The 18,414-nt window shown below is 36.5% G+C and overlaps 1 protein-coding gene across 11 annotated transcripts in view; it reads right to left on the bottom strand.

Annotated features, from left to right (window-relative positions):
• Window positions 1-18,414, bottom strand: part of Gphn (gephyrin) — a 418,076-nt gene that overhangs the window by 170,730 nt on the left and 228,932 nt on the right. For 6 of the 11 annotated variants that reach the window (XM_021201556.2, XM_029541198.1, XM_029541199.1 and 3 more), the window contains 3 exons: window positions 16,303-16,369; window positions 8,703-8,975; window positions 7,134-7,241 (listed from right to left, as the gene is read on the bottom strand). In XM_021201556.2, coding sequence (XP_021057215.1) covers window positions 7,134-7,241; window positions 8,703-8,975; window positions 16,303-16,369 — 448 coding nt within the window. The remainder of the gene's footprint in view (window positions 1-7,133; window positions 7,242-8,702; window positions 8,976-16,302; window positions 16,370-18,414) is intronic. The other 5 variants (XM_021201558.2, XM_021201555.2, XM_029541202.1 and 2 more) reach the window with 1 other exon arrangement.

The raw sequence follows: 18,414 nt of genomic DNA, 5'->3' as shown, positions 1-18,414 counted from the left end.
CTTGCTTGCAAGTGTCCTTCCTCCAATATCAACACCATTCACTAGAAATTCCAACTCTTGGTAAAGACTCAGGATTTACCTAGTAATTTCATCCCTGTCTTTACAAACACATCCTTTGTACTACTGAGACCTACTTGCAGGAGCATCTATTCTACTCCACCTCTAATTCCCTGGAGATCTGGCCACTTGGTGTGGGCAGAATCCCTTTAGCTCTTTCCCAAAGTCCCTCTCAGCATTTTCTCCTAGCACATCTCTATTACTAGAGCTCTGCCACCCACCAACTTGAAGAGGCCAACTTGTACCAGGGGCACATGTGTAAGATCCTGAGAGAGCAACAGCAATCAAAGAACAAAACACCAATACAATAAAGACAAGAGCCAATATCAATATCTAGAAACACCTCACTCTTCATAATCCAGATACCTAGACACCAGTACAAAAATGCACTGAACAGACAAGATAATATACTTGTCAGAAACTAATAAGCCTACTACTGTAGGCATGGAGATATTCATATGGGTGAATCATAAGATAAGGATTTCAAATTGTCAAATATGAAATTGGTTAATGACATTAAAGAAGAAATGAACAAAACCTTTAAAGAAGTCTGTGAAAATACAAAAAAAAAAACCCAAACAAACAAAACAAAAAACAAAAAACAAAAAAAACCCAGAACAACCCACAGCGGAATAAAATAATAAAAACAATTTAAGAAGGTAGAAATAAAATCACTAGTGAAAACCTTAGCTGCAAATAGTAGGATATGAACAATTTAGGAAGACAAACAAATACCTCAGAGGTAAATCTGGCCAACAGAATCTAAGACACAGAAGAGAGAATTTCAGCCATTAAAGAAAAGGTAGAAGAAATAAACATGTCAGTCAAAGAAAATGTTAAAATCAAAAAATTCAGGCACAAAGCATTCAGGAAATCTGGGACACTATAATAAAACCAAATCTAAGAATAATAGAAACAGAGAGATAAGATATCCAGGTTAAAGGCTCAGAAAATATTTTCAACAAAAATCATAGAAGAAAAATTTCATAACCTAAAGAAGAAGGTGCTTGTCAAGGTAAAAACTGCACACAGAACACCAAATAAACAGGAACAATACTAATAACTAAATAACGAAGAAAGAATATTAAAAGTTGTAAGGGAAAAGATCAAGGAACTCAAAAGCAAACCCAATAGAATAGCATCTCATTTCTTAATGGAAAATTTGAAAGCTAGAAGGACCTGGACAGATATTCTTCACACTCTGAGAGATCACAGATGTCAGTCCATCTATACATAGCAAAACTATCAACTATGACAAAAAGACATTCTATAATAAAAATCAAAGTTAAACAGTATCTATCTACCAATCCGGTGCTATAGAAAGTGCTAGAAAACTCAACTTGAAAGGGTTAGCCAGGCTCCCAAAACACAAGGAATAAATAATCCAAGACCAGTAAGTAAAAAGGGGTAGGGAAGACCCACATCATAATAACAAAACAACAGGAATCAAGAAGCATTGCTCATTGCTAACCCCTACATCAATGGTCTCAATTTCACAATAAAAAGTCACATACTAATATACTAGATGCAAGCAGGATTTATTCTTATGCTGCACTAAAGAAACACACCTTAACATCAAGGATGAACATCACCTCAGGGTAAAAGAATAGAAAGATATTCCAAACAAATGGACCCAAGAAACAAGCAGGTATATCCTGAGAAAATAGATTTCAAAGCAAAGTAATCAGAAGAGATGGGGAAGGACTACATATACATACCAGGAAAAAACAAAACAAAACTTCATTGAAGAGGTTATTGTAATTCTAAGTATCTAGGCACCAACACAAGGGAACCAAGCTCACAAAAGAGACACTGCTAAAGCTAAAATCACACATCAACTCTCATAAAATGATAGATGGTGACTTTTCTATATCATTCTTGCCAACAGACAAAACATCAAGACAGAAACAAAAAAGAAAAACACTGGAGTTAAATAATATCATAAATCAAATTAAAAGAGCAGATATTTACAGAGCACTTCACACAAATACAAAAGAGCTTCTTCTCATAAGCTTATGGTACGTTCTCTAAAAATTGACTACATACAAAGCAGCATCAACAGACATTACAAAATTAAATTAATACCATCTATCATCTATAAAAATATATATTTTCATGAAAAATAAACAACTCACTACCAAATAAAAAGTAGGTCAAGATGGAAATTAAGAAGGAATTAAAAACTTTGAAACTTGAATGAAAATGAAACACACCCAAAACAATGGGGTACAACAAATGTTGTTCTCTATGAGGCAAATTCATACCAGTAAATTCATACCCATAAAAAACCTGGGAAGATCTCTTAGTAGTAATTTATCAGCACACCTGAAAACTGTAATATAAAATGCATAACACTAAAAAAGAATAGATGACTTGAAATAATCAAACTCTGAACTAAAAATCAATAACAGAAACAAGCAATACAAAGAATCAATGAAATCAATACAAATGGTATACCCTTAGCTAAATTAACTAAAGCTGGTCAACTGGGATGGCTATATGTAGAAGAAGTAGTTCTATATTTATCACTCTGAACAAAATTCAACTCTAATTAGATGAAGGGCCTCAACATAAGACTAGACACACTGAATCTGAAAGAAGAGAAAGTGTGGACTAGCCTTGAATTCAGTGGCAAAGGAAAAGACTTTCTAAACAGAACATTGATAACACAAGCGCCAAGATCAGCAATTAATGAATGAGGCGTCATTAAACTAAAAAGCTTTTCCACTATAGGGGACACCATCATTCAGATAAAGTAGAAGGGTACAGAATGGGAAAAGATCTTTACTAATCCATGTCCAAAAGAGGGCCAAATTTTGGTAGTATTAAGGGGTGAATGACCCCATAAGAAGGCCAGGAGTCTCAACTTAACCAGACCCCAGGTTAAGAAACCATGTATGCTTCCCAGAAAGCAGGTGTATACACCATACATGGGCTAGTCTGAGGCCCCTGGCACATATATAGCAGAGGTCTCCCTGTTCTCCTTAGTGAGAGAAGATGCTTTTAATCCTCAAGGGACTTGAGGCTCCAGGGAAGGGGGAGGTCTGTTGGAGGAGGGGAGCACTCTTTCAGAGGTAAGGGAGAGGAGGAATGGAATAAGGAATGGGATAAGCAGGGGTGGGGCAATGACTGGAATTTAAATAAATAATAAAAACTAAGAAAAATAATAAAATACACTAAAACCAAAAACATAAATAAATAAAAACATGAACATCAAGAAAACAAATGACCCAATTAAAAATGGGGTACAGATAAAACCGAGTTTTCTCAAAAGAGGAAATACAAATGGCTGAAAGGTTCTTAAAGAAGTGCTCAATTTCCTTAGTCATCAGGAAAATGAAAATCAAACTACTTTAATATTTCATCTTATACCAGTCAGAATGTCCAAGATCAATAAAACAAATGACAGCGCATTCTGGAGAGGATGTGAAGTGAGAGGGACATTCATCCACTGACGGTGGGAGTGCATAAGTATATGGCCAGTATGGAAATCAGTGTGGCAAGGGTCATCAAGAAGCTAGGAACAGATTTGTCTCAAGATCCATCTATGCCACTCTTGGCCATATACATAAATCACTATAATATCATACTACTGAGATACTCGCTCAACTCTGTTCATTGCTGCTTTGTTCATAACAGCCAAAATCTGGAAATGGATAAATAAAGAAAATATGTTTCATCTACACAATGATATACCATTCAAATGTTAAAAATAATGAAAACATGAAATGCACAGGTACATGGAGGGAACTAGAAAAAAAATCCTCTTGAGTGAAGTAACCCACACCCAAAATTCAGTTAAATAACTCACATTCAAAAAGAAAAATAGAGTATGTATTTACTTATATGTGAATGTTAGCTCTTAAGTCTTTGATAAGCAGGCTACACGCCATATCACAGAAATTTGGTAAAGTCAGGGACTAGAAGAGAGGGTTGGATATCCTTAGGAAGGGGAAATAGAATAGTTATGGATGGAGGGGTGGGGGGACTAGAATGTGAAGACAAAATGGAAGAGGAAGAGGAAAGAGGGGTTCTGAAAGAGGGAATATGGAGAGGGTCAATCAAAACTCAGGGCCATATGAGAGCTTTTTTCCATATGGAAATCCATTAGAGTAGAAACTTCCTAAAATATATACATATATGAAAGTGACCTAAATGGAATTGCTAAATAACAGGTAAGATAGTACCTCAACTGGACATCTCTCATCAGATGAAGTCTCCATTTCTAGGAATGGATTATAGTTAATACAGTTATTAGCCAGAGGGGCCCCATGAGCCAGGTTATTGACAAGGTTATTGGTTATGCTCCACAAACTGATGGTAAGATCCTATTGCTTAAGAAACACCTAAAAAACTCACTTAAAATGGAGAAGTAGAATTTGTGCCTGCCTATATATAGCCTTCACCCAATACTGACTAGTGGTCATGGTCCTGGAACATTCTGCACACTATCAAAGGAGGAAGGTAAATACCAACCAGTTACAAATTCTTCAATCTCTAAAGTGAACCTGCCTGTAAGATGCGCTAGTACAATAGTGGCACAAAGCTTATGGGATCAACCAATATCTGATTGGATTTAAGGCCTATCCCATGAGATAGAATCCATTTTCACTGCTCTAGTGGCCATGAACCTGAGTATATAGGCTAGGCACCCAGGGGAAAGCCAAATATGACAATTCTATAAAAGGAACATAGCAATAAAATGACTCCCAGTGACATCTGTTATATCCATAGGCCAGTACTCTCAGACATTATTAGAGAAGCCCCCTCCTGAAGTAGATGGGAACGAATCAGATAACTACAACTAGAAAATATGTAAAAAAAATTTTTTTTTAAAGTGCTATTTTCAAATTAGGTGCTTTGCAAAATTAGGCCACAATAATTTATTTATCATATGTGATAATTATCTTCTTTCATATGTAGTAATTTTGTAAATCCTTGGGAGAACTGAAGATAAACATTACTCAATTCTTAAGAGATTATAATTTATTATCTTTCAAACTTTTAATTTTGTGAACATGTTTGTATCTATTTGTAGATATGCACATGAGTTCAAATACCCACAAAGGCCAGAAGGCTTGGCTCCCCCTTGAGCTGGAGTTAAAGGTTGTTGTGAGCTACCTAACATTGGTGCTGGAAATCAAACTCAGGTTCTTCAGAAGGGTAGTGCATACCCTCACTGCTGATTCATTTCTATAGCCCTCAAAAAATTTTTGAGGATCTAATCTATTATTAGAACATGCTAACCTATAATACTGGTTATAACTGTAAAATCTTGGAATGACTTTATTTCAAAAACTCAATGTTTTCTATAATGGTTATAATAGCATTATAAAACGAATAAACAAAAAGATACCCTTCCAATTTGGTAGCTTCACGAATTCATGAATATTTCACTAACATTTGCTAACCCCAATTTAAATTTGCTGTGCCTTCTGACTAACCCAAGTTTATTTTCAACCAGATATGCCTTGTGGAATGTAAATATTCAATTATACATTTGATATTGCTATCTTTATCTTCTAAAAGACTGCTTGTGCTAAGTTGTTGGGCTTGCCCCAAAGTTATATATACTATAATTTCTAAGTATATAAAGCCAAATTTCAGCAATAGTGTCAGGGTTTGGTGCCTGTGTACAGGATGGATCCCAAGTTGGGCTGGTCACTGGACGGCCTTTCCTTCAGTTTCTGCTCAATTTTGCATTTCCTTTAGATAGGAACAATTCTTGGTCAAAAATTTTGAAGATAGGTGGGTGGCCTTGATACTATTTTTACTACATATTACTATATAGTAGCATGGCTGCCTTTTGAGAGGTTCTACCAGCAGCTGAGTGAGACCAATGCAGATAACTTACAGCTGAACATTGAACTGAAGTTGAGGACTCCTATGGAAGTTAGGGGAGGACTGAAGGAGCTGAAGGGGATTGTAACCCCATAGGATGAACAAAGTATCAACTAACCAGGACCCCTCAGAACCCTCAGAGACTAAGCTACAAAGAGCATACATGGCTGATCCATGGCCTGGCAGATAGGTAGCAGAGGACTGCATTGTTCAGCTTCAGTGGGAGAGGATGTGCCTAATCCTTTGGAAACTTGATGCCCTGGGGAAGGGGAGGGGGGATACTAGAGGCAGTGAGGTGGGGTTGGGTGAATGGGTGGGTTAGCACTCTCTCAGAAGCAAAACGGAGGGTGGATGGGATGAAGAACTTGGGGGGGGGGGACCAGGAAGGGGGCAACATCTGGAATGTAAATAAGTGAAACAGTTCAAAAAAAAAAAAAAAGAGAGAGAAAAATATCAAGAACCTATAGGAAAAAAATTTACTAATAATAAAAGAAATAAAGATAGAGTAAAAAAAATATTAAAGCCAAGTTTCACTTCATGTGTTGGTTTTCTTTCTCCTTTTATTTCATATGCTAAGAATGGATGGAGATAGTTTTTTTGTTGTTTTGCTTTCTATCCATGGCCGAGATTATTACTGTTAAGTGATTTATATTTAATAATTTTAATTTTAAATCTTTGTTTTTCATGAGTAGAAAAGTAATATGTATCTTTAGATGCCTGTTTCTAAAGATTAATGATCATGGAATTTGCAGACTGAGCTGTCAGTAGTTGCAAATGAGAACGCAATTAAGGAAAACAAGATGAGGTGCAAAGTTCATGAAAAAAATAAAGCCATTACAAATTAAATATTAGCTTGATCAAGCTTTTTAGATGTTAAGACACAATGTAATCCACCTAAGAGGACATCCAAATTAAGCTAGGCAATTTATTTAAAGGTATTAAAAAACAATTAAAACAAACAAACAAACATCAAAAAATCCAAAAAAACAAAGATCCAAAACCCGACTTCCAGAGCAATGAATTTCTTGAAAGTCATGTGATGAAAAGACACCATTATAGAATATATAAATTTAATGATATCAAAGAAAGTTAAGCATAAAGGATATCATTATGATCAATGACCCTGAAGATCTTTCACAATAAAATAACTCATCTTCCCCATGTTATAGCCCACCTCCAAATAAAGAAGTATGATATATAGTTTCAAAATCATTATTCAAAATGCACTGTCTTACCCGTTTATCTGCACTGTCTGTTGCATGATGGGAATAACTGATGAGACCAGGGATGGGCTGCCCATGATTTGCCATGAAAACAGCAGGACTGGTGTAGAATGGATGCTTCTAATGTATAACACATAACAATTATGAATACAATGAGAGTAAAACATGAATTTATATAAGCAAAATGACCAAAGAAAAATGAAAACAAATGGAACAATGAGGTGCCAAAATTTTAAAAGTCAAAGTGACAAAATCAGCTTTGATTTTATATGTTGTAAGTATTTTCCTTTACAACCAAAATTAAAGGTCTTTTTTTACCCTTATGGGTAAAAAAGAAAGAACATGTAATGATTTTAAAATGAATGAATTTTTATTAATTGGTTCCACTAAAAATTCTACTTCAATACTTAATGGTATGATTAAAATTTAATAAGATTATTGAATGATCTACAGACAGAATCAATCTATAGATAGTGTTCAATTAAAGAACTAATGATTACCTAATGAATGTGAAAAGGATTTAGAGGTGACTCTAATCTGTTTAATTTCAATAAGGAATTCAGAACAAAGCCATATGAAAAAGTTTTATAGATTTGAAAACTTATATCAGTAGCATTTACTAATATAGCTATAAAGTAGTATCAAGGAATTATATAATGCTGAAAAGGTGATTTGACTAAACATGTTTAAACCTTGACTTTATCAAAGTTCTTACAGCTCAATAAATCCTGGTTATTGCTCTGAACTATTACTGAAAAACTGTATTTTCCTAAGTGCTAGAAAAATAGTAACAAAGTAACAACTTTCTTATATTGTTCACTTAATAAAGGAGCAAATAAACTTTTTAAAAATTAAAAGAGATTTTTCTATGGTCATAGCCAAAATATTTGTATGACCTATCTAATTTCATATAGTAATTAAAATTTTAACCTGTAAAATATCTACCAGGAAATTATTATCATTCCTAAAAATGATATGCTACTTTTTAAAGATATAAAATCAAAGCAACTGGATTTCTCTAGGTGTAAATATAACATAAATTATGTTCTGAGACTTTAAGATGACCAAATTTACTCAAGTAGCGTCTGGTACTATATTTATTTAAAAATTCATCTAAAGAAAATTTATGTCATTTAAACTTTAGTGTCATTTTAAAATTTAAATTACTTTATTAAAACTTTAAATTACTCTTTTAAACTAACTTCAAGAGTCATCTAAGGTTTTTTACTTTTGTTTTCTATCTCTTTAAGAATCTGTGGACTTTTGATGTTCTAAATATACAATCATTGTATATTTACAGCAACTTTAAGAAGTTCTTAAATGTTATGTTGTTTATCATGTAGCTGTAACGTCATTAGGCAATGACATATCATTAGTGCCTCAGAGCTCAGACTAACTTTAGTGCTTACAAAGAACCTGCACCAGGACAGAGACACTGATAGAATGTAATGGATATTCCAGTTCCATTTTTAGGATGCTTTCAAGAAGCATTAACTTATGGAAGGATGAGATGGAAAGAGGGATGATATCAGTAATGTAGGCATGGGTGCTTCAGAATGCTGTATTTCTCAGCAGACTTACCTTTGCAGCAAGAGCTGCTGCAGTTATATGTGATGAGGAACTATCTTCTGTTGAAGCTACACCACTATCTTTCTTTTCTTCTTCCTCTTCTTCACACTGAACTCCTTTGTCTTCTGTCTGTTTATGTGGGCTAGTTGTAGGAGGTGGAGAAAGAGGAGGTGGTGGGGAAGGTAAATCTTCAAGTTCATCATGCACCTCCTTTACTTTTACAATGGCATCACGTAAAAGGTCAATGGCATGAGGTAGAGCTGGCAGTATGAACTGAAAGCATTCCTGCCCAGAGACCAAAAAAAATAAAATAAAATAAAAAAGAAGAAAAAATAAAAAATAAAGAAAGAATAAAAAGAAAAAAAGTTAGGCTTGTAAACAAACATATAAAATGGTGACAGTCAAACTGATTCTTTTTTGGGAGAGTGTTTCTCTGTATAGCCCTGGCTATCCTGGAACTCAAGACCAGGCTGGCCTTGAACTAGGAGATCCACCTGCCTCTGCTTCCTGAGTAGTGGGATTAAAGGCATTTAATACCACCAGGTGTCGTATTGGTTCCCATTTTTGGATTTGTAGTCCTTCCTATTTTTTAGACTTGTATTTGTATCCATCTCAAGAATGAGTCATATCTGAAACATCTTTTTAATGAGAATTGTGAAACAATAACAGCATATAGTATTTTTCATATGTTAGAGGTTCTGGTGCTTAAATGAATGCACACTATGCTTTCAAAGTATAATTTTGATATACCTTTGTATTTATTTGTGCTTTATATAGAAAGAATTGAAAGGCATGATAGTTTTCTAATGTTTTGCTAGAGTGACACTTTGATCTAACAAACCTCATTAAAGAAAATGTGGTACATCTACACAATGGAATACTACTCAGCTATTAAAAACAAAGACATCATGAATTTTGCAGGCAATTGGATGGAACTTGAGAAAAACATTCTGAGGTAACCCAGCCCCGAAAGGATATACATGGATATTATAAGTGGATATTAGCCATAAAATACAAGTACTATGCTATACTCCACAGACCCAAAGAAACTAAACAAGAAGGAAGGCCAAAGTGAGGATGCCAGAATCTCGCTTAGAAGAGGAAATAAAATAGTCCTAAGAGACAGAAGTGGGATGGAACTGGGAGGGAAGAAGATGGGGAGGGAAAGAGGCAGGATTCAGGAACAGGTGTGAGGAAGGACAGGAGAGATGGCTAGATGGCCATGAAAATGAATGGATTTCTGAAACTGTTGGGGGTGAAAAAGTAGAGGGCATCTCCAGGATGAGACAGAGACTGGGCATAGGGGAGGCACCCAAGAATCAATGGGGGTGACTTTAGCTGTGACTCACTACATTGGGAATGTGGAACCTGAAGAGACTACTACTTATAGCCAGGCAGGAACCCCAGTGGAGCAATAGACACCAAAGCACCCAAAAAACTTCCAATCCCAAATTTATCCTGTCTACAAGAAATAAAGGATCAGGAGATGGAGCAGAGACTGAGGGAATGGTCAACCAATAACTGGCTCAACTTGAGACCCACCCAATGGGCAAACACCAGTGCCTGACACTATTAATGATACTCTGTTATGCTTGCAGACAAGAACATGTTGTCCTCTGGGAAGCTGCCTCAGACAGATACAGACACCACAGTCTAACAGTGGATGAAGCTTTGGGACTTTTATGGAAGAATAAGAGGAAGGATTGCAGCCTGAAAGGGATAGGAACTACACAGGAAGACCAATAGAATCAACTAACCTGAATCCTTGGTGCTCTCAGAGTCTGAACTACAAACCAAAGGCTCCAGCCACATATGTAACAGAGGATGGCCTTGTTAGGCATCAATGGGAGGAGAGGCCCTTGGTCCTGGGAAGGCCCGATGCCCCAATGTAGGTGAATGCCAGGGCAGGGAGGCAGGAGTGGGTGGATACATAGGGAAGCACCCTCATAGAAGCAGGTGGAGGGGGATGGGATAGGGGATTTCCTGAGGGGAAACCATGAAAGGGAATAACATTTGAAATGTAGATAAATAAAATATTCAATTAAAAAAAATGAACATACATGGGCTGGACCTAGGCCTCTCTGCATTTATGTAGCAGATGTGCAGTTTGGCCTTCATATGGGGCCCAAATGACTAGTGTGTGTGTGTTATCCAAAAGCTGTTGTCTGTCCATGGTATATGTTCTTCTAGCTGGGCTGCCTTGTCTCCTCAGTGGGAGAGGAAGTGACTAGCCTTGAAAAGACCCTAAGTGCCAGGGTTGGGGGATATCCAGGATGTCTCTACCCACTCAGAGGTGAAGGGGAGGGGGTAAGGAGGAAGGATTGTGAAAGGGGGTGACTGGGAGGGGGTAGTGAGCAGGATGTAAAGTAAGGAAAAAATAAAATTAAATTAAAAAAAGAAAAAACCCATCAGTTTTCTTTGTTCAGACTGAAATTTTATTACCATAAAGTAAAAAGACTAGTATAGCTACTACATAATACTATGTAATCAGTAAAAATAGAAATAAAGTTGTATAGAGTTGTGAACAGAAATCTATATAATCTTTTCTTCATGTGCTATTATTACCTATAATGCATCTCCAAAAAACAATAGGCAAGGAGTTATAACCAGAATATAGAGCTATTTGTGTCTGGGAAATAGGTGGAATTCTTTCTCTTTCACATTAAAGCAACAGCTTAATAAAGTCTACAAGGTATAGAAATATCTTTAAAAAATTAGAAGCATTAATGCCATAGTTTGAAAGATGACTAATCTTTTGATTCTCTGCTCAGTTGCTTACCATTTAAACAATATATAGTAGCCTGGAAGTAGTGGTGCACACCTTTAATCCCAGTACTCAGGAGGCAGAGGTAGGCAGATCTCGGTGAGTTCCAGGCCAGTCTGGTCTACAGAGCTAGTTCTAGTATAGCCAAGGCTATATAAAAAAATCCTGTCTTGAAAACAAAAAACAAAAAACAGAAAACCAACCAACAAAACAAACAAATGAAAAAACGGTATATTGTAAAGAATATAATCTTGATGAAACAGAGGTTTGACATTTTCTTTCAGCTTCTTGAGGCTATCTCCAGACATCATAATGTCATGTCTGATAAAGTATTTTTATGTGCTGGCATCTTTGACTACCATATATCCTGAAAACTATGGATACCAAAGGCTCAGGTTGGCATTCCTCATCAGCAGTTATTGGCATATCTGTTGGCACTGTGTCTAGAACATGGTAACATGTGCTTGATTCCAAATGAGGGCAGACAATGAAAACATCTTATGTCTGCCCTATGAGCTTTTCCCCTCATAATTTTAATCCACATTATCTCTCCATATAAATAATAGCTATAACACCTGTCAGTGAGCTCTGTGAATCCTTGTGAATTAGTACGTGGTTTTTGGAATCACTTGAACTTTAAGTACTCATTAGTGAGGCTCATCTTTTGGAATGTTCCAACTTTGCAGCTGGCTGAAGAAAATGAAAAAAGTTCATGTTTGAACCATAAGATCTTTTAAGGGCCCATGATTTGCCAGCATAACCTATACCTCCATGTTGTATCTCAGCTATACTTATACATTTACTTTTCTAACTTCTGGGAAATGCTCAATGGTATAACTACATATTCAGGATGAAAAGCTATGGAAACTTATATTTGGAGACATGGATGCATGGGACAACTGAAATCATTCTGGGAATTCAAGGGTATATATAAAGTAAATATGTCTATGTTCATCCAAAGAACTCTCTCATAGGATTAGAAATTGGCTGTGATCACATTCACTTTGGATGATTAAATTGGCTACATGGGCATAACAGGTAAGTGGATACAAGCTACTTACAGAAAAGCAAGATAGGCCGAGTAAAGATATATTCATTTGCACCCTGAGTCATAAAACATCAACAATAACTGTTCTATCTGCCAACAAATAAGCCAGAAACCATAGAACACTAATATTCTAAAGGGGGAAAGGTCTATATACATTAAGATTGATGTTGGTTTGCCAGAGAGAAGAAATAAAGTGTGACTTTTAGGGCTCTGCTCCATCTACCTAATATAAAAAAAAGATTGATGTTGGTAACTCCTGAGGATAAAAATAAGTTTTAGCATTTCATCCTAGGAATAATGACTTGGATAATGAAATAAAAACTTCAAACTTTTGTCTTTCTCTTCACAGGGGAAAATTATGAAGGGCTCTTATATGCCTTTATGAGTGTCTCTTCATACTCAATATTGGAAGGCAGATGAATAAGGAACATTCTTACCAGTTGGATTTTTTTCACTTTTGCAGGAAAGGGGAACTTGGACAAAGACACTCATAACTATTTGTTTTTTAACCTGACACAGTGGGCATAGCACAGTGGGTGCCAGAATAGAAGACAATTTCTAAGCAAGAAGATGTTAAATATATCTTTAATTTAGGGGATGGGATGAAGTCAGAATTCAGTCAGCGATGTTCACTTTTGCCCTTATTGCATCTGGACAAGCTAGACTTGTTAGTGGATGCTACGATATTGCCTAATTGGAGAGACAGTCCACTAGCTCTTTATCTGTGTAACCCTACCATACAAATAGGCGTGCACTGAGTGAGAGGTACTATCAGGAGTATCTCTAACCTATGCCTTGAATGCCCCATTGAGAATAGTTACATATAGCTAAAAAAATTATGACTTTCTTAAAACTTTATTATTTTTTAAATAATTATGTGGTTCCTATATATGAATTTTCTAGATGACAGTGTCTTGCTGCAATATAAAATGTTAGGCCAATAGCACTAATTGTCAAAGATGTAAAACTTTTGAGGAGTATAAATGAAAGGAGGAATGGAAGCCAAAAGTGGAAGAATTAAAGAAAAATTATGTTACACAGAGAATTTTACATTAAAATATTAAAAGAGGCTCGAAACAAGATAGGTAATGTTTAATATCACAAGTATAATGAACACTTGAAATGGTAAAGCCACATGTTGCTGAACTAATATTTGGAAACTGTCAAGCCTAGAAAGCTGAGCAACATCATGGCAGAAGACATTCTGGTCATCTGATGTAATGATGCATCAGTTAACTGTTACTGTGAAGAGAACCCTTGTTGAGGAACTTTAATCCAGCAATATGGCTGATCTGATCACATCCAAAGACCTTCTAGGCCTTTGTGATCTAGTTGGAATGCAGAAACACCCTTAGTACACACCTTTAATCCCTCTGTCTGGAATTCTTTAGTACATACCTTTAATCCCAAACAATGATGTCTAATTGAGGGGCAGACAAAGTGACAAATCAGAGAATGGTTTCACAGAATGAGTCAGAGATAGCATAGTATGTACTCACTAATAAGTGGATATTAGCCACAAAAGTACAAAATACCAAGGATACAACCCACAAAACTCAAGAAGGTTAAGAAGCTGAAGGACCCAAGTGAGGATGCCTAAATCCCACTTGGGAGGGAGAAGAAAGCAGACACGGGATGGGGTTGTCATCCCACAGTGAAAAGCTGTGACCCAGAATTGATCCTGTCTAAAGGAACTGTAGGGACAAAAGTGGAGAAGAGCATGAGAAAGGAGGTCCAGTGACAGGCCCAAATTGGGACCCAACTCAAGGGAGGACTGGGACCCTAACACAGCATTACTAATGCTGTGATGTGCTTATAGACATGAACTTAGCATGGCTGCCCTCTGAGAGGCCCAATAAGCAGCTGAGTCAGATGTAGATACTAGCATCCAACCAATGGATGGAAGCTGGGGAACGGGTGGTTGAATTGGGGAAAAAGCTTGAAAAAGCTGAGAAGGAGGATGACTCTAGAGAAGACTGGCAGTCTCAACTGACCTGGATCCCAAGATCTCTCAGACACTGAGCCACCAACCAGGAAGCATACACCAACTGATATGAGGACCATGACACATATACAGCAGAGGACTGCCTGGTCTGGCCTCAGTGAGAGAAGATGCATCTAATCCACAAAAGACTTGAGGCCCCAAGGAGTGGGGAGGTCTGGTGGGTGGGGGTGGGGATATCCTCTTGGAGATGGGGGGNGGGGAAAGGAGGTATGGGATGGGGAACAGTTGGGGGGCAGACTGGGAGGAAGATGAAGTCTGGATTGTAAAAAAGGATTAAAGAGTAAATTAAAAATAAAACAAAACAAAACAAGAGAACAGGAAGGGAGAGCTCAGTTCAGTCAGTTCAGGTAAGTGGAACTGAGTTTGGTGAGTCAGCTGGGAGTTAGTATAGTGGCACAGTGGAGTGGAGTTGAATGTAGTTCAATGCAGGTCAACAGAGGCAGTTGAAGCCAGGGAATAAGAAGGAGCCAAAAGATTAGAACAAATTGTCAGAGATAGTTTGAGACCAAGCAGAGCAATTCAGTGAGAAGCTGAGAGAAGCCAGATGGAATCAGTCAGTTTGGAGAGGAATTTGAGCCAGAACAGCCAAGTTGAACCAACCAGCCAGAGTTCAGAAATGACTAGAAAGGATGAGTTTATTTAGCAGTTGGCCTTGCAGATGACAATTACATCTGGCAAATGATAGTTACTTTTACAAACTCCAGCAATTCAGTATTTTTCTGACCCTACTTTAATCCAGTATCTATGGAGTTTATTTTTTCAGTAGTATAAGTTCTACATCTAGATAGGCTATAATGGCATTGCTATTACCATAGCAGTACTGATATTGTTGGACAAATAAATTTGGAAAGTAAATTAGAGCCTCCTTAAAGGTGTAACACCAACAGAAAATGATTGACCAACAAAGAACTGGAAATTGTTTCAGGCAATTTCTGATATATAGCACTACATGAATGTCATATAGTACAAACAACAAGAGATCAAGGTGATAAATGAATAACTTACAATAAAATATGAAACTATACATAATGTCTTTAAAGGTTAGATTACATGTTTCTTTAAATCTAACCATATTTCATGTTCCTGCTTGCAAATCAGGCATATTCTCCTTAATAATAATGCTGTGTTAAGTGCTATAAATGTTAGAGTAAATATAACTCTGAGTAATGTTAATTGTTTGGTAAAAGTCCTTACCCAAAGACCAGACCATACCATACCAAATGTACTGTAGGATTAATTATCACTCAGAAAGAGTCTAGCCTTGCCTGTAGCTACTAGAAGGGAGACTTCTAGTATACTAGACTGTCTGAGAGTGTTCTTGTTTGCCAGAGGACTTGGGCAACCAGATTGCCTAACAATGTGAATTATAATGCAGGTTTGGCATTGCTTTGCCTCTGAAAGATATTGGAGACTAAAGAGATAAAGACTAAAATTATGGAGATAAACAAATCATGAATACACAGGAAGAAGACAAAGGACGCTCTGCATCTGTTATGTTTAAATACCCAATCTACTTCTGTTGGTTCATTTTAATCTGTATTCTTTCCTTCAATAAACAGTAACTGTATATATATTATGTGTTAGTAAGTTCTATGATTCTTTCTAATGATTTTTCCTAATTCTATGAATTTTGAAATTTGAGGGCGCTGTTTCAGAATAACTTGAATTTGTGATTAGTGTCAGTAGTGAGCAGCCTTATGGTGTATTCAACTTTTTATTTATTTTTTGTTTACTCTCACAGTTGGTTAAAAGTCCATTCATAAAGTGTCATCCATTTAGTGTAAATAATGCTTACCTGAGATCCTTTCTTGCTACCAGGTAGGTTAATTATCAGAGTTTTTCCCCTTATTCCACACACTGGTCTGAAAAGAAGGAGAAAGAAGATTGAATAATGAATTACAAGAAATATTTAACAAAGGCCAAACATACTGTAAATATATGAGGGAAACTATTATAGAAATAAAATGTTACAATAAGCAATTAGAAATTGTTATACAAATTGGACATTCTGACTGATGTTTTTAATAGTGATTAGAACAATAAATCTTTAAAAAAAAGGATTGAACATGGAATGAGAATAAAGTACCTATTTTAAAGTAACCTGACCTTTATATAATAGGCTTTTTGTTTAATTTTAGCTTTTATAAATTGTAAAGATTCAAGGATACACTTCATTAATATGCCTAATGCAGTAATATTAATGTTCAAAAATCTAAATTAGAAAGCATTCATGAATCGGGTTTCGATTTGCTCTTTAACTTCTCAATAAGTCTAGAAAGTAAATTTCACACATGAATTGCTGTGGGGGGAAAAAAACAAAAAAGCTTAGTCATATACAGAACCATTGATAGTAACAGGTGTTTTATTATAGAAAGGTCTTTGAGGGATCATTTTCAATTTCTTTTAAAAATGTTTTACTTTTCAGGTTGTTTAATATTTACACCTTCCCTTCAGGTTGATAACATTTACACATTCCCTTTCTTCCCTTGAACTAACCCTCATGCCCCGTCTCTTCTCTTCTTCAAATTCATGGATTTTTTTTTTTTTCTCAGCTCCTCCTGCACCATGTCTGCCTGGATGCTGCCATACTCCTGCCTTAATAATAATAGATTGAACCACTGAAGCTGTAAACCAGTGTAAATCGGGATTTAATGTTGCCCTTATAAAAGTTGTCTTGGTCATGGTGTCTGTTCACAGCAGTAAAACCCTAACTAAGACAGAAGTTGGTATCAGGAGTGGGGTATTGCTGTGGTAGGCCTGATCATGCTTTTGTGTGGAAGAATGTGGATATTGGAAATCAGTAGAATGCTTTAAGTGGGGCTTAAAGGGCTATCCAAGTAGGAATATGGAAGACTTTGTTGCTGTACATCTTCATCTGAAGGTTTCTAGGAGAAGACTGGCTCCCAAGTGGTTAAGATGAGGGTCTTATTGCCTATTCCTACAGAGACACACTTCCTCCAACAAGGCTACACCTGCTCCAACAAGGCCACACATCCTAATAGTGACACTCCCTAGGCCAAACATATTCCACCCACTACATTCCATTTCCTTAACATGTTTAACTCCTTGAACATAGGATTCAGCTCCATCCACTTCACTTCCTGGTGCTCCTTTATTACTTGAATCATACATTTTATATTTTTCCTTTCTCAGATTACTTCATTACAATGTTCTTCATAAGACTAAAGCAGAGGCCCCCAGCACATATATTGAAGAGGACTGCCTGGTCTGGTCTCAGTGGGAGAAGATGTGCCTAATTCCCTAGACACCTGAGGGTCTAGGGAAGGGGGATGCTTGGTGGTGGGTGAGGGGGAATCACCCTCTCAGAGGAAAGTGGGAGGAGAAATGGAAATGAGAAACTGTGGTAGGGGATTGCAATGGCTGGAATGTAAATAAATAAAATAATTTTTTAAAAAGACTAAAGCAGAGAATAAAGTCTCTGTTGGACTTTTTTGAGACTTCCTTTGTCAATGCAATTAATATAAATCTCTTTAGCCTTAGGTAGACTCTTCAGACAAGGGCAAAAAGCAGCCACATTCTTCTTCACCAAAATACCATACAAACAGTCTCTAGATCACATACTGAAATTCTTTTTTTTTTTTTTTTTTTTTTTGAAGCAAATAATTTTCTTTTAATCAATGGCTTCAGTCACCTGCCTCTTTAGGGGTTTTGAATTACCTTCTGGGGTGAACTTCAGCTTTTATTTTTTTATTTTTTATTTTATTATTATTATTATTATTTTCTTTATTTACATTTCAAATGCTATCCCGAAAGTTTCCCATACCCCTCCCCCCACCTCTGTTCCCCTAGCCACCCACTCCCACTACTTGGCCCAGGCCTTGCCTTGTGCTAGGTCATATAGAGTTTGGAAGACCAAGGAGCCTCTATTCCCACTGATGGCCGATTA

Source organism: Mus pahari, chromosome 7 (assembly GCF_900095145.1).
Source record: "Mus pahari chromosome 7, PAHARI_EIJ_v1.1, whole genome shotgun sequence".
In the NCBI taxonomy this organism is placed as follows: Eukaryota; Metazoa; Chordata; class Mammalia; order Rodentia; family Muridae; genus Mus; species Mus pahari.
The sequence above is the reverse complement of the archived record's forward strand: the minus strand, read 5'-3'. Positions and strand labels throughout refer to the sequence as shown.